This window comes from Gracilinanus agilis, chromosome 1, assembly GCF_016433145.1.
Source record: "Gracilinanus agilis isolate LMUSP501 chromosome 1, AgileGrace, whole genome shotgun sequence".
Lineage (NCBI taxonomy): Eukaryota > Metazoa > Chordata > Mammalia > Didelphimorphia > Didelphidae > Gracilinanus > Gracilinanus agilis.
In genome coordinates, this window is record NC_058130.1 from 424,354,637 (window position 1) to 424,381,303 (window position 26,667).

The window sequence follows — 26,667 nt, forward strand, 5'->3', positions numbered from 1 at the left end:
AAAGGAAAGAGAGAGGGAGAGAGGGAGGGAGAAAAGAAGGGAGAGAGAGGGAGGGAGAAAAGAAGGGAGGAAAGAAAGGAAAGAGGGAGGAAGGAAGGGGAGAGGGATGGAGGAAAGGGAGAGAGGGAGGAAGGAAAGAAGGAAGGGTGGAAGGAAGAAAGGAAGGGTGGAAGGAAGGAAGGAAGGAAAAAAGAAAGGAAGGAAGAAATCCCTGTCCTCAAGGAGCTTAAATTAGAGTTGAAAGGGACCTTAGTGGTCTAGTCCAATTCCCTCATTTTGCAAATGGGTTTTAGAGACCCAGAGTGAAAATATGTCTTGCCTAGGGTTAGACAGACTGGAAATGTGAAGGTTTAGATTCTGACTTTAAATCCAATACTTCTTCCACTGTACCATATTGCCCTTCATGTACCTAATTACAATAATATTACCTGACTCGCCCTGCCCTGCACTGACTCCTTTCTGGTCAATTCTTGGATGTTGCCACTCATCTTTCTCTACACAAGAAAACACAAGTGGGACATCAACAAAGAGGTGTATGTGTAAGGGTTTTGCTAGAATTCTTCTTGCCATGGAGTTTTGCAAGGTCACTAACACACTAACAGAGCTAAAGGGAAGTTTATGGTACATCATAAGAGGAAACACATGTAAACTGTTTTCCTGTGCTTTCCTTTGGGATAATAATCTTAACTCTCTCTTAAGGCCCTCCCGGAAGTACAAAGATCCAGCTCAAGTTAAAAATCCAAAACCCTAAAATATTTTTTGGGTTTAAATAGCATTTTAAGGTAAAATGCTTTCATCAGAGCAATTCTATGAGATGGGAAACATAACTCTCAATCATCATCATTATCATCATCCCCCCCCATCTTATAGACAAAGAAGACATCTCAGAGAAGTGATGTCTCTCCAAGAATACACAACAAATAATTATGATCATAGTTTTTGAGCAGAAAGAGACCTCAGAGGCCATCTAATACAACTTCCTGATTTTGCAAAGGAGGAATAAGAGTCCCAAGGAAATTAAATAAATTGCCAAAGGGCAAATAGGTTATAACCACCTGTGTTATGCTTTGAATCCAAGTCTTGATTCCAGAGTCAGTGCTCTTTCTACTGTACCACATGGTCTCTTACTATTAGATTTGGGATTTAAACCAAAGTCTTTACCCCCAAGTCCAGTTTATTTTCCATTACCACATAGAACCTAGCTCTTCCACGAATTCCTCTTCTGTAGTCTTAATAATTTTTCTTTCTCAGAAGCTCTTATTTTCTATACTACCATTTTCACATTTATCATATAATTCTAGTGATGTCATTTATTTTTTGATGAGTATATTCTATGTTCTTAAACTATGAGCTAACTGAGGGCAGGAATTTATCTTAACATCTTTGGTACCTAAAAAAATGCCTTGGAATCAGAGGTACTTGATGGCCAATATTATATCAATAGCAAGACTATTCTCTCTATGGGACTCAGTATGCTCTGATTCCTTTTCCTATAAGAGGTGGGGATCCAGGACCAGAGTTAGGTAGGTCTAGTTGGAATTCTATGCTTTCCCTGTGCCTTAGTGCATCTGCCTTAGTGACCACAACTTGTGTTTCTCTCCAGATTATTGGCATTCAAACTAGATTCTATGAGATTTATTCTATCATGGCTCCTTATTACAGAGCAAGCTAGGGAAGGCAGGCTGGCATCCTCCCTCTCCCTATTAAATTGATAGTAAAAGGCTGTATAAAATAGAATGATAATTCTATTAATAATGATGATAATAACCATGATAAAAATGATGAAGATGATGATAGAAAGCATTCATACAAAGCTTTAAGGTTTTAACACTTTACAAACTTCTCATTTGATTCTCACAATGACAGTGTGCAGTAGGTACTATTATTATCCCTCATTTTATAGATAAAGAGTATGAGACAAAGAAATTAAGTGATTTTCTTGGGGTCATGTAGCCAGTAAGTATCTTGAAGTTTGTAGAATGAGTACCTGGACCTAGCTTATTGCTCCTGAGAATATTTCAGGTCCATTGTAGCTGCAAGACTGTGGGAGTTAAAAGTGGGAGGAAGGATAAGAATTAAGAGCTCTTCTAGGAGTGACAGAAGTATATATANGGACAAAACAGGGGTTGTCCTTGCCCACAAAGAACTTCCATTCTATTGGTGGTAGTGCAGAAGTATATATATATATATATATATATATATATATATATATATATATATATATATATATATATATCGAATCAATGAGCTGTCATGGCATCTTGCAAATATATCTGGCTAGTAAAAATTAAAATGTGTGGAGCCAATTACCCCTCAAGTGTCAAAATGTGGTTAAACCAGAATTTATTACAATGATTATTTAAACTAGGAACAACTAGGCAGTTCAGGATTGAGAGCAAAGCCCAGAGACAGGAGATCCTGAGCTCGAATTTGGCCTTAGTCACTTCCTACCTGTGTGACCCTGGACAAGTCACTTAACCCCCATTCCCTAGCCCTTACTGCTCTTCTGCCTTGGAACCAGTACACAGTATTAATTCTAAGATGGAAGATAGGGGTTAAAAAAACCAACAACAACCACCAATGATTATTAGCCTGTTTTCATTATGTAAAAGTAGAACAAGAAGAGATATGATAGCCAAGGGAGATGGATTTGATTTATCCTGCATTACACTGGAGGGCAGGATTCAGCTCAAGAGAAGGAAGAATTCTCCTCCATTTAAGAGTTATCCATCCCTGAACTAGACAGCATCATAAAGTCATGAAGTCACTGTTCTGGATGTATTCAAGAAGAGTATGTGATATTTTAGAGAGAATTTTTGCACTGGGTAGGAAATTGGATGAAACGCTTTCCAAGGTTCTGTCCAACTCTTAAGATACCATAAGCTATTATTATCCTTGTCACATTACTGAAGAATCATATAACATATACATATATACTTATACATTCATGTGTATGTATGTGTGTATGTGTGTGTGTGTGTGTGTGTGTGTAAATCAGACCAAAGGGCAATGATGCAGAACAGTTAATAATTACATCTAGGGCTATAATTCTGGCCAGAATACCATTCACTTGATCAAAGTGCTTCTACTGTATTAGCAACATAGTAGTTTGAGGAAAAGGATTGTCAGCCTTCATCTACAGCAGTGATTCCCAAAGTGGGCCCTACCACCCCCTGGTGGGTACTGCAGCAATCCAGGAAAGTGGTGATGGCCACAGGTGCATTTATCTTTCCTATTAATTGTTATTAAAATTTTTTTAAATTAATTTCCAGGGGGCTAAGTAATATTTTTTCTGGAAAGGAGGCAGTAGGCCAAAAAAGTTTGGGAACCACTGATCTACAGCTTGTATAGCTTTGATAACTTAAACTTGCACTAAGATTTTTGGAATACTCAGTATTCTCCTAATTGCTCAGGAGACTCTACATTTTTATAGTTGTTCATGGTAACAAAAGCATGATTTTCATAATTTTTATTAAGTCATTTTTCAATTGTGTCCAACTCTTCATGACCCTATTTGGGTTTTCTTGGTAAGGAGACTGGCATTTCCTTTTCCAGCTCATTTTATAGATAAGGAAACTGAGGCAAGAAAAGTTAAGTGACTTGCTCAGAGTCACATAGTAATAAGCTGAGGACAAATCGGAAATCAGGAAAATGAGTCTTCCTGACTCCAGGTATGGCATTCTATCCACTGTGTTACCTAGCTGCTCAAGATTTTCATAATGCCAAAGTCCAATTCAGATTGGTTAAAGTTATTTAGATTAAAATCAATAAATTACTTACAAGAAACCTAGAGTAAAGCTCTAGAAAAGGTAGGATAGTGTCTCATCATGTATTCACTGTGATAGGAGAATAGGGTGGTTGAATCTGATCTCTAATCCACTGCTATAGACAGTCTGATAATTTATCAGCAGGTCAGATTCCAAAAGGTCTTCCCTAAATCACTGGTAACCAAAAAGACATTTCCCTATTGAAACAATATTCTAAATGGTGGTGATGTTCTTAGGTTGGTACAAAGCATACTTGAAGTATTCTATTAAGACTGTAAAACTAGCAATTCAGAACTTGGCCTTGAAGAACCCTCCAGTTTCTAAAACGGTTGGAGCCACTGAAGTAGCTCCTCCTTCTCCACTCCTCTTTGAAAATTCCTCTTTTTAAAGCTGTGACAGCAAAGGAACATACCCCAAAGAAGGGGGAAGTAGACTACACCAGCACTGTACTACTTAAATATGATGTCCTTCTTGGAATAAAAGCTGTCTTGGGAGGAAGTAAGGGAAGAAGAGTGCTATCTATGGTGTGAACAAAGCATTTATTAAGCACTTCCTAGGTGCAAAGCATTGTCTTAAGCACAAAAATATAGAGAAAGGTAAAACATGTCCTCAAGGAGCTCACATTCTTTTTATTTTTTTTTAACCCTTACATTCCACCTTAGAATCAATACTGTGTATTGGTTTTAAGAAGGAGCTCCCATTTCTAATGGGGGAAACAACAGATAAGGAAAGTTTCAGCAGCAAGTCAGATGAAAAGTCTTGTGGCTTCATGAAAGTATCAGAGTGCTGTGTAATGCTGGCAGTACAACAACCATCACAATCCAATTGGGAAGGGGAATTCATTGTGATCTGTACTGTGGAAAACTCTCATAATATGCCAGAGTATTGTAGCCTGTTCTACGCCAGAATGACAACGGAACTAGGCTTGGGTAGGCTCCTCTTACATCACTCATGCTAATAGTTACTCAAGCAAAAGGCAAAAGACAGGAGCATATAAAAGGTTTATGCAAATCTTAAATGAGAAGATTCTTATTTAGATATGAGCTTAAAAAAAGGTAAATACACACAAATATTGATGTGTCATTGCAATACTGATTCATGTTTTGGCTCAGAGGAGGCAGCTGCCCAGATTCTTCTTCATAGAGGCTGTCATCTGGAGAAATGGAGCAGAGCCATATGTTTGTATCAGCCAAATTTTGAGCCCGTAGACTGATTTGTGTGACTAGTTCTCAGTGAAAATTTCAAGGAACATTAAAAGAAAAGAAAATTGGTGATGGGGTGGGGAGAGATGTTATGTCTGCAATATTTTATGATAATGCACACTTTGCAAGTTTTGGAATAAATCATCCCCAAACCAGACCCACTTTTGAGCAAAAATTCTTTTTTTAAAACCCTTACATTCTGTCTTAGATTTGATGCAAAGTATCAGCTCTAAAGCAGAAGAGTTGTAAAGGCTAGACAACTGAGGTTAAGTGATTTTTCCCATCATCCCAAAGCTAGGAAGTGTCTGAGGCCAGATTTGAACTCAAGACCTCTTGTCTTTCAGCCTGGCTCTCTATGCAGCGAGCCACCTAGCTGCCCCTGAACATAAGCTCTTACATGTAATGAGGGACATTCCTTCAAAGTCTGTCAACAACCAAGTACAAATGAGATGAGTAGGTGTAAGTTGAGGACATGTTGTCATTCACTGTGTAGGTGATGCAATCATAAATATTGTTTTGGACAAAAAAAGAGTAAGTAGGTCAAGAAAGATGAAGAAGAACTTTTGGGGAGATAGAAAACCATTTGGAAGAAGGCTATTTTAATCTTTTGTATATTAATTCTGCAGAAACATAGTCATATTGTAATTTCTTATGAAATAGAAATCCAAAGACAGAAAAGACCTTAGAAGAAATTTCATTCAACCTCTATTTCACTTCATATTTATGAGAAAGAGGCAAATTACTATGAGATAAAGATCATACTGGGTACTTTCCCCCCTAAGAAAACAAGTTTGAAGTCATTTCTGGACTTTATTTAAAAAATCATCCACGTCAGGGGCAGCTGGGTAGCTCAGTGGATTGAGAGTCAGGCCTAGAAACGGGAGGTCCTAGGTTCAAATCCGGCCTCAGACAGCTGCGGGACCCTGGACAAGTCACTTGACCCCCATTGCCCACCCTTACCACTCTTCCACCTAGGAGCCAATACACAGAAGTTAAGGGTTTAAAAAAAATCATCCACATCTACCTTTATACATGCATCGGAACCCACAGTCACAGTCAACACACACCCCAGTGACTGATGATCATGATGGTGACTGAGTCAGAAAAAAGAACTGATTAAATTATTTTTAATAAGCTTGGTGCAAGAAAATAGGGAAGTATGTAGTACCTTTTAGAAAAGTTTTCTTTCAATGACCCATTAAAACATTTAAAGTTCTGGTGCTATAAGGATTACCCTAAGTTATCTACAAAAGTATGCTATGCAGAGTAATTTGTACTTTAAAAGTTTAGGGTACTGAAGTACTAGTTCAACTCCAATTAACCACCATAATCATTTCTATAAGAAAATGCCGTCCAGGTTCTGCATAGAGCACTAGAATATTTTCCCCTGATTCTTAGTAGGGATCTTCTACCCAGTTTCCTTAGCACCAGTGTCAACAGAAGTTCTAAAACACAGATAACAGGGTCAGGTTCTAACAAGACAGTGCCTAAGAACTCTGTACCTTGGGGCACAGCTAGTCTGGACACCACTATCTTGTAAATGATCTGCCTTAAATAGGATAAATTTCATCCTCTGTCCAGTTTTACCCCATCGCTATTATATTAAAAAATAAAACCAAAAATGCTCTATTTGTATCTCTCCAGTGTTTTAAGATTTCCATAGCACTTTTCTCACAACTCTAGAAGGTAGTGAGTGAAATTATTATAGACCTCATTTTAATAGTAAGGAAACTTTCAGAGTGGCTAAGTGATTTTGCCCAGGCAAATAATTATTAAGTGTCAGAGCCAGGATTCAAGTCCATTCCTTCAGATTCTAAGTCCCCTGCTCTTTTCACTACATTTTCAAAGGTGGGAGGTACAATGTGAAGGAGCAACATTTCGTTTTCTTCATCAAGAAAAGGAGAACCCATCAACTGTCCTTAAAGAGAAGTTTTAGGAGATAACTAATATATACTATAAAGTCTCTCAGAGCTTAGAAAACAGAAGTGGTATCTAACCACAAGGAGAGCCAATGACTTAAGCAGTATGTTGAGGATTGTGTTATTTTAAGATCTGGTCTTGAACCTTATGATGGCTGATTCATTTTCCTTTAGGGGGATAGAAAAGGCTGAGTTGGCTGAAGTAAGTAGACAAGAGACCACATGGGGAAACCTGGGGAAGATGAAGAGGGAATAGTTTATTCCTCCCGGTTCAAGTTCTTTACATGCCATCTGGAAAGTGTACCACCACTGCTTGTATCTCTCAAATGTAATTTTCATATTAAAATTCATTTTGGGGGCTTTTTACATCCCTATCATATCTCCACTACTAGATTATAGGATCTTTGAAGACAGACATGAAGTCTTACTGATCTTTATACATCCTGTGTCTAGTACAGTGACTTGAAGTGTGTCATTTCCTTCTAGAATCCTTTCTGAAAATTCACATGTCCAGGGATGGGGCCAAAGTGAATATGGAGACCATATTAAGTTGGCACCTTATGGGACAACCTCTCTTTTGCCCTCACTTTGGGATTCCTTATATGCACAGAAAATGTACAGGGCTAGAATAACTCTCATTTTCCTAATTACTTGAAGTTTATACAACACTTCTCTCAAAACAGCCTTATGAAGTAGAATGCAAGTGTATTCTTATTTCCATTATATATTCTTGGAAACAGAAGCTTGGAAAGCTGAAATCAATTGCCCACTGAAAAAGTATTGTATCCAGGAATTGAATTCTGATTTTCTCATTTCGAGGTCAGGATTTCATCATTACCATACTAACTAAAAATGATTGATACAATGGCTTCTAGGAGGAATGAAAAACATGACTTGGAAGAATAGATTGATTATTTAGAAATTCATGTGAATGTAAATGTGTGTCTACTTGTAGGATGTTTCTAATCCTGGCCATCTTACTATCTTTGTGACCTTGGGCAAGTTGTTTTACTTCTCTGGCTTCACTTTCCTTACCTGTAAAATTAATAAATTGGATCATATGATCTTGAAGATCCTTTACAGGTCTATATATGAGCCTATGAAAGAAAAAGCATGAGTCATGCTCATTGGTTCACTGACAATATGTACTTTCTCAAATGAAGGAAGGGATAAGGAGGAAGATAATTCAATTCAACATTCACTTGTTTAGCAACTTTTATTGCAGGCAATGGAAATATACACCCCCCAAAATCCAAACAGTCCCTTCCCTCAAGGAGTCTATGTTTTCTTAAGTTAATACATGTACACAGATAAGGAAATGAGAGTTTGAGAAGGCACTACCAACTGGTGAGGATAAAGGGAAGGAGGATCAGGAAATATTTTTATTCATATGTGGCACCAAAATTGAGCCCTGGGAGAAAGCTAGTCATTCTAAGAAGTAAAAGTAAGAAAGCATATTGCAATTATGTGCAAAAGCATGTTATAAAGAGAAGGAATATAGTGTTTAAGGAATAATTAATAGACTAATCTGGTGGGAATGTAAAATGTGTAAAGAGAAATAATATGAAATAACTTTGGAAAGGTAGGTGGGTCCTAGATTACAGTGAGTTTAAAATTCAGAAGAGTTTATGGTTTATCTAAAGGTGATAAGGAATGTCCAAAGATTTTTATGCAGGGAAATAACATGACAGGACTAATGCCTTAGCAAGATTAGTATATTTGGCATGTGGATGATGAATTGGACAGGGGAGATACTAGCAGAAGTATAATCAGGAGACTCTTAAGATATTTCAGACAAGAAGTGACAAGAGCCCAAAATAAGTAAAGAGAAGGGGACAGATATGAGAGAGGTTTGGGAGATAGAAACAATAAAACTTGACAACTTGATTGAATATAGCAAAGTGAAATTGAAGAAAGTTGAAGATGACTCACTCCAAGGAGCAAGCTTGGGTAACCTTAAAGATGGTAACACATCCACAGACATAGAAAGGTTAGAATGTGAGTTTAGAAGAAAAAGAATGAGTTACATGTGAGATATGTTGAGGTGCTTTTAGGAAATCCAGATAGAAATGTCATACAAGACATTGATTACATGGGACTGAATTTTAGAATGGAGATTAGGAGAACACATATAGATTACACATACAAAATTCTAAGTATAAATACATAGAAATGATGCATGGATACTGCTGATATTACCCAGAAGAAAGTTAGGAAAAACTAATATTCTAGGATAGAAACTTGAGAGAACCTCACACTTGGTTGTCAAGAGATGGATGATGATTAAACGAAGGTGATTGTGAAAGAGAAATCAAACATATAGTGGACAATTTAGAAAGTAGTTAAGCTTGGCTTTACTGATATTTAATGTACAGATTGGAAACTTGTTTCACATGTAAGATGATCAGGTGTCACATATAGTTTGCAAGGTATCAAGAAGGAAGAATAGGAGTTCCACAAAACACTGATGTATGTGAAGACAAATTTAAGACAAAAGACTGAACAGGCTAGGATCAGCAAGATGTAGTGCATCTCAGATACACTGACAGAAGAATCTATTCTCTTCATAGGTAGTGGGTGGCTTCCTGACAGGCCCTTTACACTCCAACTTGGGTTTCTTGGACATAAAGGAAAGTATGTATCTTATGTGTCTTCTCTCCCATTCAAAAATAATTTTGAAAAAAGACAAAGGAAGGAAGGGAAGAATTTGGATCTCAAAATTTTAGAAAACGGATTTGAAAAATTATTTTATGTGTAATTGGGAAAAGATAAAATATTATATTAAAATATATAACTTTCTAAGTGAATATGAAGCTTTAAGGGATCTTTATATATAGTTTATTGACCCTCATTTCTATCTGAATTTGAAACTACTTTGCTAATATAAAATAATTCAAACAAATAAAGGGGGGGATCTGTTTGAATACCACTTGTATAATTCCTTGTCAATAAGAAAATTGAACCAAAAGAGATAAAATCATTTGACCATGTAAGTCTTTATTGCCCAGGCAATAAAATTAGTAGCAGAACTGGAAATCCAACATATCTTCTGATTCCAAATCAAGCATTTTTCCCATTATATCACACTGAATAAACTATATATGGTGGAAGCCCCAATCCAAAACATGAGCAAACTTTGTAACATTTTTCAGTTGACCTCAAGAACACTTTAGGCCAAAGGCTTATTCTCTGTGCTATTAAATTCTATCCTTAAATTTCCTTTAATTCTAAGCAGTAGGAAACAAATGGAAAGGGAAATTTAAGGACAGAACTACGCAATTTTTCATGATTTTTTTTCAAAATGTTTAAGTTTTAGGAATATCTTCAAGGTTAGAATTATGCATATATTGGTGCACATGGTATGAGTGTGTTTATGTGAATGGGGGACAAAGGAAGGTCATAGGTATCCTGGTTCTTGTAATTTTCTGGAATTAGCTTGTAGTTTATGGTATAATAATAAGAAACATGGATTAAGAGTTATGTCTAATGCTGGCTCTAATGAGAGAGAGAGAGAGAGAGAGAGAGAGAGAGAGAGAGAGAGAGTTTTTAAAGGAGGAGAAGAAAACCAGAAATTGGTAGGGAGCAGGTTAAGAAGGATCCCAGGCATGAGAAGATAAAGGCATATACCAGTGTGGTGACAAATGTGACAAAGATAAAATCAACAGGCCTTAGCAATAGATTGTATATGGAAGATGAAAGATAGTGAGGAGTTGAGAATGACTCCTCCATTGTCAAATGTTCTCTGTGCATGTGCCCTCCCCTACATGTATGTGTGAGAAAGTAGGTAGCTCAGTGGATAGAATATCAGAACCAGAGTCAAAAGGATCTGGGTTCAAATATGACTTCTAACACTTCCTAGCTGTATGACCGTGAGCAAGTCACTTATCCTTGATTGTCTTGACCTTGCCCCTCTTCTGCCTTAGAATTCATACTAAGACAGAAGGTAAGGATTTTTTTAAAAATTAAGAATACTCATGTGCACATTAGGAGTGGGAATCTTCTCTATTTTTTCTATTTTGTTTAACAAAATATCTATTATGTGACCTGCCAAGAAAATTGGAGGGAAGTTTGGCAAAAATTAGGTATAGAGTAATAACTTATATACCATATTTAAAAAAGCTAAAATTGGATGTTACACAAATATCAAAGATCACATTTCATAAATATGGATAATCAAAGAGTTCTTAACTAAAAAGGGCATAGAGATGATCCCAAAAGAAAAAAAAGTTATTTGAATTACGCAAAAACTAAGAAAAAAAACTTTTGCTGAAAAAAGATTAATATAATTAAGATAAAGGAAGCTTTTCTTGGAAAAAATTGGATCAAGGGTCTGATATCAAAGATATTGGGGAATTAATATAAATAAATAAGAGCAAGAACTGTTAATCAATGGTCAAAAGACATAAAGTTATCAAAAGAAGAATCATAAATTAAGTCATATGAATGAATGCTTAAAATCACTAATGTTGAGGATGCAAATTAAAACAATTTTAATGTTTTATCTCATACCCTGAGATTAGACAAAAACAAAACATTAATGCCAGAAGGGCTGTGAAAAAATAATCCAAGGAATACTCTATGGATGGAATTATGAAATGCCTTAACTATTCTAGAAAGTATGTTATAAAAAAAAGTGACTAAAATATTCCCCAATGAAGGCATGGCACAGAGAAAAAAAACATTGATTCTGGAAGCAGAGAACCTGGGTTCAGATTTTATCTCTATTTTTTTATTTTTATCTTTATCACTGTGTTCTTTCACAAGTCAACTAAACTTCTTGGGCCTCAGTTTCATCTGTAAAATAAAGGAATTGTAGATAGCATCTAAGGTCCCTTCCAGCTCTAGACCCATGATCCATATCCAGAGATCTTACTGCTAGGCATCTACCCCAAGAACATCAAAGTTAGAAATGTCCCAGATATACCAAAATATTCATAGCAGTACTTTGTTGGTAGCAAAAAGTTGATTAAAAAATAGATAGGTATCATTGGGGAATAATAAAAAATATGATGTATGAATGAAATAGAATATTAATTATGCTATAAGAATTAAATATAAAGAATTCAGAGAAGCACAGAAAGATAAATTAGCTGATGAAGAATGAGAGAAGCAAAATCAAGAAAACAATATATGTAACGAGTATTACAATGTCAATGAAAAGAGCAAAAAATATGAACCTGAAAACTATAATTATAAGTGAGCTTTGCCCTGGAGAAGAATTGAGGAAACATTAAGTCCCTCCCTTCTTTTGAAGAGGTAAAGGAGCACTGAATGTATTGTCAAACTAAATTGATGTGTGGTTTGGTTTTGCTGAATTGCTTTTTTTGTTTCTATTTATTTTTTAAAATTGTAAAAAGAGATATCTTACTGAGTTGAAAAGGGGTTATATGTTTGGAAGTGAAAGTGATATAAGAAAAAAAAAATATATATATATATTTTTTTAATTTTGAAAAAAAATCCCCATGTTGTAGAGAATTTACCTCCAAAACCAATGAAAACCATAGTTCTTGAATGTGAACTGCATTCATCTAACCTGATTTCAATATGCTCTGTTTCATGTCTCCATTAGTAGGTCACACTTTCATATTAGAAAGTAGCAGGCCACACTTGCAATTCTTGACAAAAAGGATACAATGTAGGTGATGTTTCTCCAAAAATATGGCAGCAAGGGAATGAACATTCCAAATCCTGTGATGGTCATGTACACGTAGGCTGTCCAAGCAATGAACTGGAAGGAGTGGAGGGGCAGAGACCAGCCATTCACTCGAGAAAGGATGGGTGGGGCAATTGGTCTACTTTTTTTTAGAAGGTTCTCAGGCATTGTCCGTCTTAAACTCCTGTTACAGGAGGTCATCTGCAAGAAAGGAAAGGAAGAACTAAGTATCCTAAAAATTTATTTTGAGGCATTTAAAGCAAATTAATAGCATATCTCTCCTCAGGCACACACTAGCTTCAGCAAGTCACATAGATTTTGTTTCCACAACTGTAAAATGAAGATAATAATAGCACTTACCTACCAGATTGCTTACAAGATCAGAGGAGATAATATTTATAAAATGCTTAGCACAGTGCCTGGCATATAAATGGTAGACACTATCTAAATGCTAGCTATTGTTGTTACTGCTTTTGTTACATGAAAAGAGGCAGGAAATAAGAGCAGAAATGAGTAATTTTAGTTCTGGCTAAATACCATCTGCTATACAATATTTTGGAGTTCATTAACTAGTGATAATTCTGTTGCCTTCAACCCATTAAGCCATTAATTCCATTTCTTCCTCAACATCTTCTTTTTTTATTCTTGTACATTTTCCACTAAAATATATGGATGGAATCCTAGAAAATCAACTAACAGCTAGTAGAAATAATTAATTTTAGCAAAGTTGTAGGATACAAAATAAACCCACAAAAATCATCAGCATTTCTATATATTTCAAACAAAATTCAGCAGCAAGAGTTAGAAAGAGAAACTCCATATTTCAAATCACTCTAGACAATATGAAATATTTGGGAATCTAAAACATATAGAGTTAGAATCAATTTGACTTATCTTCTCACTCCCACTGCCACAGAAGCTTGCTCTTACTGATTCAGTAATATTGCTACTCTGTAGTCTATCTCAGTGGTTCCCAAACTTTTTTGGCCTACCGCCCCTTTTCCAGAAAAATAATATTACTTAGCCCACTGGAAATTAATTTTTTTTAAAATTTTAATAGCAGGGGGCAGCTAGGTAGCTCAGTGGATTGAGAGCCAGGCCTAGAGACGGGAGGTCCTAGGTTCAAATCTGACCTCAGACACTTCCCAACTGTGTGACCCTGGGCAAGTCACTTGACCCCCATTGCCTACCCTTACCACTCTTCTGCCTTGGAGCCAATACACAGTATTGACTCCAAGATGGAAGGTAAGGGTTTAAAAAAAAATTTAATAGCAATTAATAGGAAAGATAAATGCACCTGTGGCCATCACCACCCTCCTGGATCGCTGCAGCCCCTACTAAGTGATACTTTGGGAATCACTGGTCTATCTATTCACTTCATTTCTATTTGTGGTTCCCAGTATATTCCTTGTTTTCAGTGTAAAGGCTCATTCACTCTATACTTTTGCCTCCATCTGGTAAGCAGACTGAATTTTTGATACCTGTGTGACCTTTGACAATTAATTTAACCACACTTGACCTCAATTTCCTAATCTTTAAAATGGGTGGAGTAGGAAAACATCAGATAAGATGGCCTCTGAGGTCCTTTCTAGCTATAGATGTATGATTCCACAATCTAATTTCACATGGAAAATGGGTTTCACCTCCATTTTTTTCATGCACCTACAGCCCACATAACCATCCTGGCAGTTTATACATTGCATTACCTGGGGGATGTTGTACATTCAGATATATGTCTCCATTCTACATGGACAAGATTGCTTGGTGAGGGGACATTGTGAGAAATAGGGACAATCCACATTATTGGATGGGAGAAGTCCTTCAGAATAGGAATAATACCTGGTTAGCACATGAAAGACACATTTGCTGTTAACATTGCTACTTTTCCTAGCCTTAGTGATGATGTTAAATGCCTACCAACAAACACCTAAAGCCTAGAGTTTGTGGAAGAATTCTACCAACATGATTCAAAACTAAAAACTTCAAGACTGAGTGAACATCTTCCATATAATTCTACCCTTCAGGAAACTTATTAATCAGGAAATTGGCTCATACCTAGAAGGGAAAAAAATCACACATGTCCATGGCTTATTGACTAAAGATATTAATTTCCTTATGGCATCACTTCATTGTAAGTAAGTTCCTACCCCATTTAGCACATCTAGAGTCTGAACTGCACCAACTAAAACCATGTTTTTCACTGATGATAATCAATGGCCTAGAGGAATTTGTAAACAGGAAATTCTTGGCTTCTTAGAGTTTCTAGGATTGTTGACAGTATATGTTAGACCAAGATATGAGCCTGACTGCATTGTTTAGAGCTTCTAAGCATGAGGATGATGGGATAAAATATCAGATAAGTGCTTTATCTGAGATGAAGTCTGTGCTATCTCACTATGACTTTATCTTCACAGACTTTTCTGAACTAGAAAACAGTAGCAAGAAAGGCCTGAACGTTGGGACAATGTTGCTCCACCCCCATCCTAGGATCAGAGCTCAATTTTAACATAAAGTTAAAGGTCAAGAAGTAGCTTAGAAAATGAGCAAAAAACAAAATAGAACCTGATCATAATACATTACTATAACAGAAAATATCAAGAAACAAACACAAAAGAAGACAATGATGTCAAAGTAGCTTCAAGCGAAGCTTCTAAGAAAAATGTGTATTGAATACAAAACCAAAAATTCCTAGAAGAGCAAAAAAAAGATTTTAAAATCAAAGAGAAATACAGAAAAATTTTGAGAAAAGAGAGGGATACAAGAAAAATATGAAAAGAAAGTTAATAGCTTGATAAAAGAGGCACAAAATATAGTGAATAATGCCTTAAAAAACAGAATTGACCAAATAGTAAAAGAAGTACAAAAGTTCACTGAATAAAAGAACTTCTTAAGAAGTGGAATTGGTCAAATAGGGGAAAAAAGCATAAATGCTCACTGAAGAAAGAAATTTCTTAAGTAAAATCGATCAAATCAAGCCAAAAGAATGACAAAAATGGAAGGAAATATGAAATATTTTTATAAAAGTATCTGATATGGAAAATAGATCAAGAAGAAATAATTTAAGGATTATTGTACTACTAGAAAGCCATGATCAGAAAAAGAACCTAGATATATTTCAAGAAATTATCAAGGAAACGTGCCCTGATATTCTGGTATCATAGGGTAAAATAAAAATGGATTTACTGATGCATTCTGGGAAAGTGGCAGAATAGAGTATGAAGTTTCCTTGATCTCCTAATACTACCCATGAACAACCAAAAATAACTCCACAGAATTAAAGCTAAAAGCAGCAAAAATAGACAGGAGTTGGGAGTAAAGCTGAACAGCCAGGGACAACTAGGAAAGATGATATCTGATTTGGTGACCTCAGTTCTACCATTGCAAGCCCTGGGGGTAGGAAGAGAGGAAACAACCTGGAATCAAGAAGGACCACCTCACCTTGTTTGCAGAGTCCCAGAGTTTGTGTCCCTGACCTTGTGTGTAACTAAGATGAATTCACTCATGGGAAGAAAATGGATAGCAGAAAGGATTAAAATCTAGAAACTGACAAGAAACATAGAAAATGAAAAATAAATATAAAGTGAAGGTGAGGGGCTGGAGCAGAATATATTATGCCTCAGCTGATCCAGAGAAGGCAAGGGTAGCAGTCATGATCTCTGACAGAGTTAGGGCTAAAATGGATATAATCAGAAGGAATTAACAGAGTAACAATATTATGATGGAAGTGGGGGAGGTTAGTATACATTATCAATATTGGAGCTATATGTTCCAAGTATCCAGATTTTTAAAGGAAAAATTTAATGAGATACAGATAGAAATATATAACAAAGTAATAATAGTGAGGGACTTTAATTTCCCCCCTTCATAATTAGATAAATCTAGCCAAAAAATAAATAAGAAAGATGTTAAGGAGATAAATAGAATCTTAGATAAGTTAAATATTATAGATATCTGGAGAGCATCCACATACCTACATGAGGCTAGCAGTAGATCTAAGCCTGAGCTTACACATAACCCAAACTTAGTTTCTGGTGGGACAACAATGGTTTAGAGAGCATAAATGTTCTGCAAAAATTTTTATTTTTTTTAAACCCTTACCCTCTGTCTTAGAATTGTGATAATGAGATTAAATCTACTCTGCCCATCTTTAGATTTTATCACCAAAGGTAAAAACATTTCCACTTAACTCACAAGTTTGGTGGTCTGTGACCCACGTATGCTAGAGTAAGTGACAAATCAAAATTTACTGACTGCCTCCTGGGCAGTCCTAAGAAAAGCATCTGTTTTGATTGGACACGTAAACTAAGAGGAAGGCACAGGAAGGGCCCCTTTAAAAAGAGAGTTCGGTGAGCTGAGAGTCTCTTCTGTTTCATGAACAGGACCTGAAGGAGCACTTCTGGGTTGTGACCTGGACCTGGGACCTTAAGACCTTGGTGAGACTGCTCTTAAATCTCTCTCTTAGAACTACACGTGATGAGAGAATAAGGCTGACTCCTTTAACCTCCCAGGAGGTAATAGCCTTGATTGGGAAAAGCCTTTATGGGCTAAAACTCTTAATTGACTTTTAGACTCTGGCTGGGCCTCTGGAGCCCTGTCAGAGTAAAGCCCAGACTTGAATACAAATATCTTATTCTACCCTTTTCTCATCTTTCTACTTCCACTCTCTCCTATATTTTGTAAATAAACTTCCATAAAAGTCATTTTGACTTTAGGTTATTTTTTAATTGGTGATTGATAATTATTCAATTCCCTGGTGACCTAACCTTTTAATATTCACCCAATCAAAACCCCCTTTTTACCCCTTACAGAATCAAGACTGTGTTTTAGTTATAAAGTAAGGGCTAGGTAATGAGGGTTAAGTGACTTGCCCAGGGTCACACAACTAGGAAGTGTCTGAGGCCAGATATGAACCCAGGACTTCCCAACTCTAGACCTGAATCTCAATCCACTGAGCCACTTAGCTATCCCTTAAAAGTCTTACTTTAACAATCATTATACTGTAGAGGTAATCCTGAATTCCTGAGGGTTATGGCATTGGAACAAAAGTTCTACCAGGTATGACCAAGTTGGAAAGACTTGGTTTTATAAAGAGTATGGTCCTAGTAATAGATTGTGTCTGCTGCCTAATGAACAATCTAGCTAAATATGGTCTTGGTAGCATGTGAAATGAGAACCAGGCTGGCTAAGTCGATCAAAATAAATGCTGATAAAACATGGAGAAAAAAGGACTAATATTGCTAGAGTAGTTGTAAATTTTTTTTTTTTAGAAAAGGAGTTGGAAATATACATTAAGAGTTATAAAGCTGTTCATGATCATTAATCTAGTGATCTCATTTCTAAGATTAGGCCCTAGGGGCATCATAGAGAGGATAAAGAACTGTGTATGTATGAAAATATTTAGGGAAGCTTTGTTTCTAATGATAAAGTAACTGAATATAACACAAAATTCAATGACTGGGAGAAATGACTGAATCAATTGTGATATTTGAATATAACAGATTGCATTATGTTATTGCAAATGGCAAATATTAGAAAAATAAGAAAAATATGAAGAGGTGAAAAAAAGAAGAGAGGATAAGAATAATATATAAAATAATTACATTAAAAATAAGCTACAAAATAAAGAGAAAAGGGATCAAAGTAAAATAAATTCAAAGGAAACTCAAAAACAAAGGATGTTTATATTAGCACATATATAATTTATTTATTTTTAAACAAATTATAAACATTAGAGTTTGTGGTTTGCACATAATTTTTTTGCATTTCTTTTTTTAAATGGTTTTTGGTCGTTGTAGTTACTAAAGTATATTACTTTAAAAATCGAGAAGAAAAAAAAACTTTACCAATTACCTGCTTAAAGAGATCCTAAGATTAAAACTTCCAGAAATAGAACCAACTTCCAAAATTCCATGTCAAGTAGAAAATATTGTAAGCAGTCAGAAAAAAATAACTCATACTGTAGAGTCACAGTCAATATAATAACAAATTTAGCCGCTTCTACACTAAAGAAGCAGAGAGTTTTGAATGTGATATTCCAAAGGGCAAAGCAGCTAGGATCACAATCAAAAATAAAAACTGAGTATAATCCTTCAGGGGAAAAAATGAATATTTAATGAATAGAAAACTTTCGGGTATTCCTGTTGAAAAGACTAGAACTTAAAGAGAAAATCTGACTTTTAAACTCACAACTCCAGAGAAGCATAAAAAGTAAACATGAAATAGAAAATCATAAGGGAATCAATAAGGTTAAAATATTTGCATTTCTATATGGGAAGATGATGCTTGATACTCATAAGAATTTTATAATTTGGGGGGGTTGTTAGGACAGCACATAAAGGGTGTGAGTGTAAGATGAAAATTATCTCATAAAAGAAGTGAGAAAGGAAGAGCTTTTTAAATAGAGGAGAAGATGGGTGTGTTTGGTAGGCAACACTTGAATACTGACTAAAAAAATGGGAATAACACTTTAGATTTGGGTGTAAAACACTGAATTCAATGGGTAGGTAAATCTATCTTACCCTACCAGGAAATAGTAAGGAAAGGGGAAAAGAGAAGGGAAGGGAACAGAAGAATAGGCAAGTTCATGGAAGCAGCGATTAGAAGCAAAACAGCCTTTTGAGGAGGGACATAGGAAATAAGGAGAGCAAGAATAAGAGCAAGAGAGAAGGAAAAAGAGGGAAAAATAAAATGAAGGAAAATAATAATCGTAACTGAATATAAATTAAATGAACTTACCCAAAAACAAACGGATTAAAAAGCCAGAATCCAGCAATGTGTTGTTAAGAAACACACTCAAAGCAGAAAAATATAGAATAAAAATCAGAGGCTGGCAATATAACAATAAAGGAAAATAATAAAAGGTGGAAGGGATGCAGCAAAATTGGGACACTGATGCATTGCTGGTGGAATTGTGAATAATCCAACTATTTTGGAAGGCAATTTGGAATTATGCCCAAAAGGCGTTAAAAGATTATATGCTCTTTGATCCAGCAATATCACTACTAGGTTTGTACCCCAAAGAGATAATAAGGAAAAATACCTGTTTAAAAATATTCATAGCCAACTCTTTGTGAGGGCAAAAAATTAGAAAATGAAGTATTGTTCCTAAATTGGGGAATAGCTGAACAAATTATGGTATCTGATGGTGATGGAATACTATTGTGCTGTAAGGAATGATGAACTGAAGGATTTCTATATGAACTGGGAGAATCTCAATGAACTTATGCAGAGTGAAAGGAACAGAACCAGGAGAACATTGTACAAAGTAAAACACTGTGGAACAATCCAATGCAATGGACTTTTTTACTAGTAGCAATACAACAAGCCAGGATATTCCTGAAGGACTTATGTGAAAGAATGCTCTCCACATTGAAAGAACTATGGAAGAAGAAATGCAAAAGAAAACATATGACATCACTTATTACATATATATATATTTATATATATGTATATATATATATAAAACCCCAATTAACATATCCATATGTATATGGGTATGTTATTTGGATTTTAGGCTTTAAAAGATTGCTCTATAGCAAAAATGAATAATATGGAAATAGGTATCAAGTGACAACATTTGTACAACCTTAGTGGATTTGCTTGTCAGCTCTGGGAATGGGGAGGGAAAAAAAATGAATTTGTAAACACAGAAAAATATTTTTAAATAAATTAAAAACAAATTTTAAGTCAGGGGCTGTAGCAGATTCAATTATGCTTCAGATGAATCTTAAAGAAGAAAACAAGGGTAGCAATACTGATTTCAAAGGAAAAGCAAAGAGACCTAATTAAAAGAGAAAAGGAGTGAAACTACATTTTGTTAAGAGGTGCCATAAACTGTGAAGTAATTTTAATACTAAATATGTGTGCACCAAATGGCATAACATCCAAATTCTTAAAGGAAAACAAATTACAGGAGGAAATAGAGAGTAAACTATACCATTGGGAGACTTCAACTTTTCCCTATCATAACTAGATAAACCTAAGCATCAGTAAGAAAGAAGTTAGGGAGATGAATAGACATTTAGAAGTTAGATATGATAGACTTCCAAAAAAATTGAATGGAAATGGAAAGGAATATACCTTCCCAGCTACCCATGACAACTTCCCAAAAATTGGTCATGTATTAGGGCATAAAAGATTAACAACCAGACACATAAAACAGAAATATTTCATGCATCCATTTCAGAACATAATGAAAAAAACTTATATTCAATGAAAGGATATGGAAACATAGATTAGATATTAATTGGGAACTAAATAATCTAATCCTAAAGAACAAGTTGGTCAAAGAACAAACCATAGAAACAATAATTTCATTAAAAAAGGAGAATAATAGGAAAACTTACCAAAATTTGTGAGATGTAGCCAAAACAATATTAGGGATATTTTATATCTCTAAATATTTACATCAATGATAAAATAGAGAAAGAGTAGTTCAAGCTGGGTATGCAACTAAAAAAAAAAAACTAGAAAAAATCCTGAAAATCAAAGGAGAGGTTAATAAAACTGAAAATAAGAAAAATGTTGAAATAATAAATAAAATTAGGAGCTGGTATTAAGAAAATAAACAATTGATAAATTTAACTTTAAAAAAGAAAATCAAATTACTAGTATCAAAAATGAAAAGAATGAATTCACCATTGATGAAGATGAAATTAAAGTAATTATTAGGAACTATTTTGCCCAATTGCATGCCAATAAGTCTGGCAACTTAAATGAAATAGATGAATGCTTATGAAATACCAGTCTCCCAGATGAATAAACCATAAATGAGCTCCTTCAGAAAAAATCCACAGAACCAGATAGATTTACAAGTGAATTCTGCCAAACTCTTAAACAACAATTAATTTTGGGGCAGTTAGATGGTTCAGTGGATGAAGAGCCTGGCCTAGAGTTAGAAGACCTGGTTTCAAATTTGACCTCAGACACTGCCTAGTTGGGCAAGTAATTTAGCCCCAATTATATAGGCCTCACCACTCTTCTGATTTGGTCCTGATATTTAGCATCGATTCTGAGACAGAAGATAAGAGTTTAAAAAAGAATGATTGATTCCAATACTATATATATATATATATATACTATTTGGAAATATAGGCAAAGAAGGAATACTACCAAATTCCTTTTATGACACAAACCTAAGCCAAGAAGAGCAGAAAAAAACAGAGAAAGAAATTTATAGGTCAATTTCCTTAATGAATATAAATGCAAAATTCTTAAAATTAGCAAGGAGATTACAGCAACATATCTCAAAGATCATATATATGTATTAGGAAAACTATCAACAAAAGTGAACATATCAGTACAAAACCAAGAGAAATCATATGATTATCTCAATAGATACAGAAACAGGTTTTGACAAAATACAATACTCATTCTATTAAAACACTAGAAAGCATAGAAACAAATGGAGATCTTAAAAAGATAAATATCTAGCTAAAACTCTCAGTGAGCATTATCTGTAATGGAGATAAGCTAGAAGCCTTTCCAATAAAATCAAGAGTGAAACAAGGATGTCCTTATTACTACTATTATTCAGGATGGTCTAGAAATGCTAGCTATAGAAAAAGAGAAGAAAAGGAAATTAAAGGTATAAGAACAGGCAAAGAAGAAACAAAATTCACTCTTTGAAAATAATATGAGGGCATACTTGGAGAATCCTAGAAAATCAAATAAAAAAATAAAAAACTATTTGAAATAAATACTTCAACAAAGTTGCAAAAAAACCCCACATAAATTATTAGCATTTCTATATATTACCAACAAAGTTCAGAGGGTAGTGACAGAAAGAGAAATTTTATTTCAAATAACTGTAGACAGTGTAAAATACTTTGGAAGTCTACCTGCCAAGGCAAATCCAAGAATTATATAGAACACACTTTATATGCAAATAAAGTCAGTTCTATACAGCTGGAGAAATATTAATTGCTCATAGGTAGGCTGAGCCAATATTATAAAAAAGACAATTTCACCTAAATTAATTGACTTATTTAGTGCCATACTAATCAAATTAACAAAAAAAAATTTTATGGAACTAGAAAAAAAAATAATTCACCAGGAAGAACAAAAGATAAAAAAGGGGGGGGGGGGGAAATCAATGAAAAAAATGTAAAGGAAGGTGGCTTAGCAATACCAGAGTTCAAACTTATTACAAAACAGTAATCTGACATATACAAAACAATCTGGTATAGGCTATATAGTGGTGGGTAAGTGGAATAGATTAAGTACACAATATACAGTAGTAAATGACCAAAGTAACCTAGTATTTGACAAACTCCAAGACACAAGATTTTGGGACAAGAACCGTTCACAGAATCTTAAAAAATATATTGCTGTTTTCTGTCTGATGTGGTTTTAGGATTTCAAGAGATTTGGGGAAATATATGAAAAAAATTAAAACAGAACGGAACCCCAATTCAAGTCCAGATGAACTGCCAATATGCCACAAGACCAACAGTGGGAAGAGTGGATGATAACAACCTAAAAGCTAACTGTAAGAATGGGAAAGGAAAAATATCTGCGTGCTATTTTGCCTTGTGTCCTCCTCCTCTCCCTGTAAGTACATAAGCATATGAATTTGTAGATGATCATTGTTAACACAAGTAAAAAGCAAAGCAACAGTAAGTACAGAACTGGCTTCCTCTTCCTACATTGTCATAAAACAAAGATTTGTACTTGACACTTTTTTTCAGCATTAGCTTTCCTACCCCATACCTCATGTTTCAATTGTCCCATATGCTACCCTTTGTGTCCTATTCTGGATCATAACAGTTTATTGTTATAGCAGCTAAATCAAAGAACAGATGACAGCACAGAGGCTATTTTCATAATGGGATCCTGACTGTATTTTTCCAATCATCATTAAATTTTTAAAGGAACAATTCCTTTACCTGCAATATTGCTACTGAGCTCCAGAGTACAGGACTATTTACATGTCATAATTAGCTTGTGTTGTTAAGGTGAAATACCTGCACAATTCAGGCAAGAAAAGGAAAGGGGGGAAAATGGATGTTTTTGCAAATGAATCTTCTCTAATTTGGGCCACATTATAGCTGCTTTCCAGGGAAATTTAGTTTCCTAAAATTGGTCACTTTTAGATCAAACTGACTTAAAGAAAAAACAAATGAATAATTCTGAAAACTTACCTTATCTGTCTAGAATCCTTAAAAGTGCCACAAAGCAGCTTGAAAGCACAAGGATTTTAGCTGACTTTCTAGTTTGGGACCTCAAAATAAATCAGGAATTCACATGAAAACAAAAACAAAAGACTTTTACTTTTAAAATGTGCAAGTCTAGCTTTTCCACGGTTACTAAAAGTCTCTGAATGGAGCCCTTGAAGTAGAGTTTTTAAGTCACAGAATCCCAGAAACTGAAGAATTTTAATCATCTGAGATAGGAACCTTCTGTTCTACTGAAGAGGAAATGGAGTCCCAAAGAATCAATGTCTCCTTTCTAAGATCAGGCTGTTTCCAGTGGCCAATGGTCAAAGTCAGTCAAAATGAAGAAGCCAAAAGCTTCCTTCCTTGTTTCCTTTCTTCTTCTTCTTCTTCTTCTTCTTCTTCTTCTTCTTCTTCTTCTTCTTCTTCTTCTTCTTCTTCTTCTTCTTCTTTTCTCTCTCTCTCTCTCTCTCTCTCTCTCTCTCTCTCTCTCTCTCTCTCTCTCTCTCTCTTTCTTTCTCTTTCTGTTCGCTTGTGTCAACTTCCCTTTGGTTTCTTCTTGTCCTCTCAGCCCCAATTATTTGACTAGTAAGGAGTTAAGCAACTACTTTCTGCTTGCTGTCAAACTTGGTGCTTTGAGTAGGGCACAGATAAAAATGAAATAGTACTGATCCTCAAGAAGTTAAGTTCTAATGAGAAAGAAATAGTATATATACAGAGACAAATAAAGCGAGAGAGGACATTGTATTTAAAATGTAAGGAAAGTATTAAGGATAGAAATTTATCATTGACAGGTAAAAGCAAGTTATTAAACAAAATTAATAATACACTCAACCTATGAGGCCCTTTAAGTGACCCTAAGAAACACTAATATTTTTAGTTCAAAATTACAGCCCGGGAATGTTTTTGGCAAGAGACTTCCCAAATGATGATGATAATAACAGACCTAAAAATTATCCTTGTTTCAGTGTTCATGGGAAAGGGGAAACATGTGCATAGACACACACATATTTTTCTGAAAAATTAGCTGAAAGATTTTAAACTAATTTAATATTTTCCCCTAGATGTATGTATAGAGGGGTCTATAATGTAATAATTCTTAATAAGAGACAACGAGTGGTATATAATGGATAGAAGACCAGTTTTGAAGGCAGGAAGAGAGGTTATCAGGTCTCACCTTAAATAAATATTAACTGTATGATGACAGGCAAGTCCCATAATAACCTCTGTTTGCCTCAGTTTCCTCATTTGCAGGGTTTTTAGCCAGGAATAAGGAGCATGCCCAATGTGCAGAGCAAAAGTGACCTATTATGAGTGCATTTTATGAGTCTCAGAAAATCCACACACTCCATGGTTTTACAGACTCATGAAGGCAGAAGCCAGTTTTCATGAGGAGCGAGAAGATCAAAGAGAAAATGTATTTTTGTGATGGCAAAGAATTGGAAATTGAGGAGATGCTTATTAATTGGGGTATGGCTAAACAAGATGTAGCATGTGATTGTGATGGAGTACTAATATGCTATTAGAAATTACGGTTGGGTGGTTTCAGAAAAACTTTGAGATCTATATGACCTGATGCAAAGTGAAGTGAACAGAACCAGGTACAAAGTAACTCCATTATTGTAATGATGATCAATTATGAAAGATTTAGCTGTACTGATCAATACAATATAAAACAAGCTAGTTTCAAAGGACTCATAATGAAAAAAAATGCTATTCACCTCCAGAGAGAAAACTGATAAATTTGAAGTGCAAATTTAAATATAATTTCTCACTTTATTTTTCTTGCTTTTGTCTTGCAATATAACTAATATAGAAATATATTTTACAAGATTTCAAGTGAATAACTAATGTCATATTACTTGCCTTCTCAAAGGACAGGGGATGAGTGAGAAGGAGGGAGAGAATTTGGAACTCAAAAAATTTTTAATGCTAAAAATTAATAAAAAATATATTATTTTAAAAAAAGAAAATTATATGGGGAGGAATTAAGGAAGCAGCATATGTAGGTTATTGGTTGGAAATTTAATGAAAGCTATCAGTGAAATAAGATGGAAGTTAATAATTTTCAGTGCTAACTGAGAAATTTAGCTTTTTAACCAAGTCATTCATGACCTCCTTGTTTCTGTTAATGATAGTCATTCTCTGTTCACTTAAGCTTAAAAATCTTGACTCGTTTTTTACTCTTCTCTCTTCCTTTCTCTTCATTCCATTGCACCACACACTATCAGACTACCATAAGATCAAACTTTTTAATGTTATTTTTATCTTGTCATTTCCCTGTTTAAAACAAAACAAAGCACTTTTACCTAATAACATTTATATCAGAAACTCTTATATTCCAGGAAAGTGCCACTAAACTTTTCTATAAGGATTTCTTAGTAAGTACCAATTTTAGACTACTGTACTCTGAGGACATTCACCATAATAAATACTACCTCGAATTTGCTTTAGCAGATATGTCAAATTGTCCTCCTCTCTTTTAATAAAAGAGCCATTAAAACATGTCACATTTTACTGGAAGGGAGGAAGAAATGTGTTTTGAAAACACATTTTTCACGGAATACCATGAGCCCATAGCCTCAAAAAGATAACTAATAGGATCATAACCTATTGCTTCTATAATCCTATCCAGCATTGGCATGGTCTCAGGGACTAAATTACTTGAAATATAAACAAAAGACAATGTTTTCAGAGCACAGGGAACTCCCTAATGAAGTAGGTGTCAGCAAAATACCTAACTTTTATGCCACCAAAGATTTTGCTTTCTAGGACTGATTTCTTTTAATGCTGAGAAGTCCTATGTGTCATTCACAGTAAAAATGTTTTAACTTAAAGCTCAATAGAGAAAAAAATTTCCTGCAAATGTTTCTTTGGATTTATTTCAGTCTCGCCTATCTAAAACACTCACATTAGAACAGGACATTAGAAGTGACCTCAATCTCCATTTCCCTTTCTATTTCCATCGCAATT

The 26,667-nt window shown here is 34.9% G+C and overlaps 1 protein-coding gene across 1 annotated transcript in view; it reads right to left on the bottom strand.

Annotated features, from left to right (window-relative positions):
- The window catches only part of LOC123252475 (palmitoyltransferase ZDHHC11-like), a 138,424-nt gene that overhangs the window by 105,755 nt on the left and 6,002 nt on the right, over positions 1-26,667 (bottom strand). Inside the window, exon 2 of the mRNA XM_044681775.1 lies at positions 12,521-12,742. Within this exon, the coding sequence (XP_044537710.1) occupies positions 12,521-12,742 (222 nt within the window). The remainder of the gene's footprint in view (positions 1-12,520; positions 12,743-26,667) is intronic.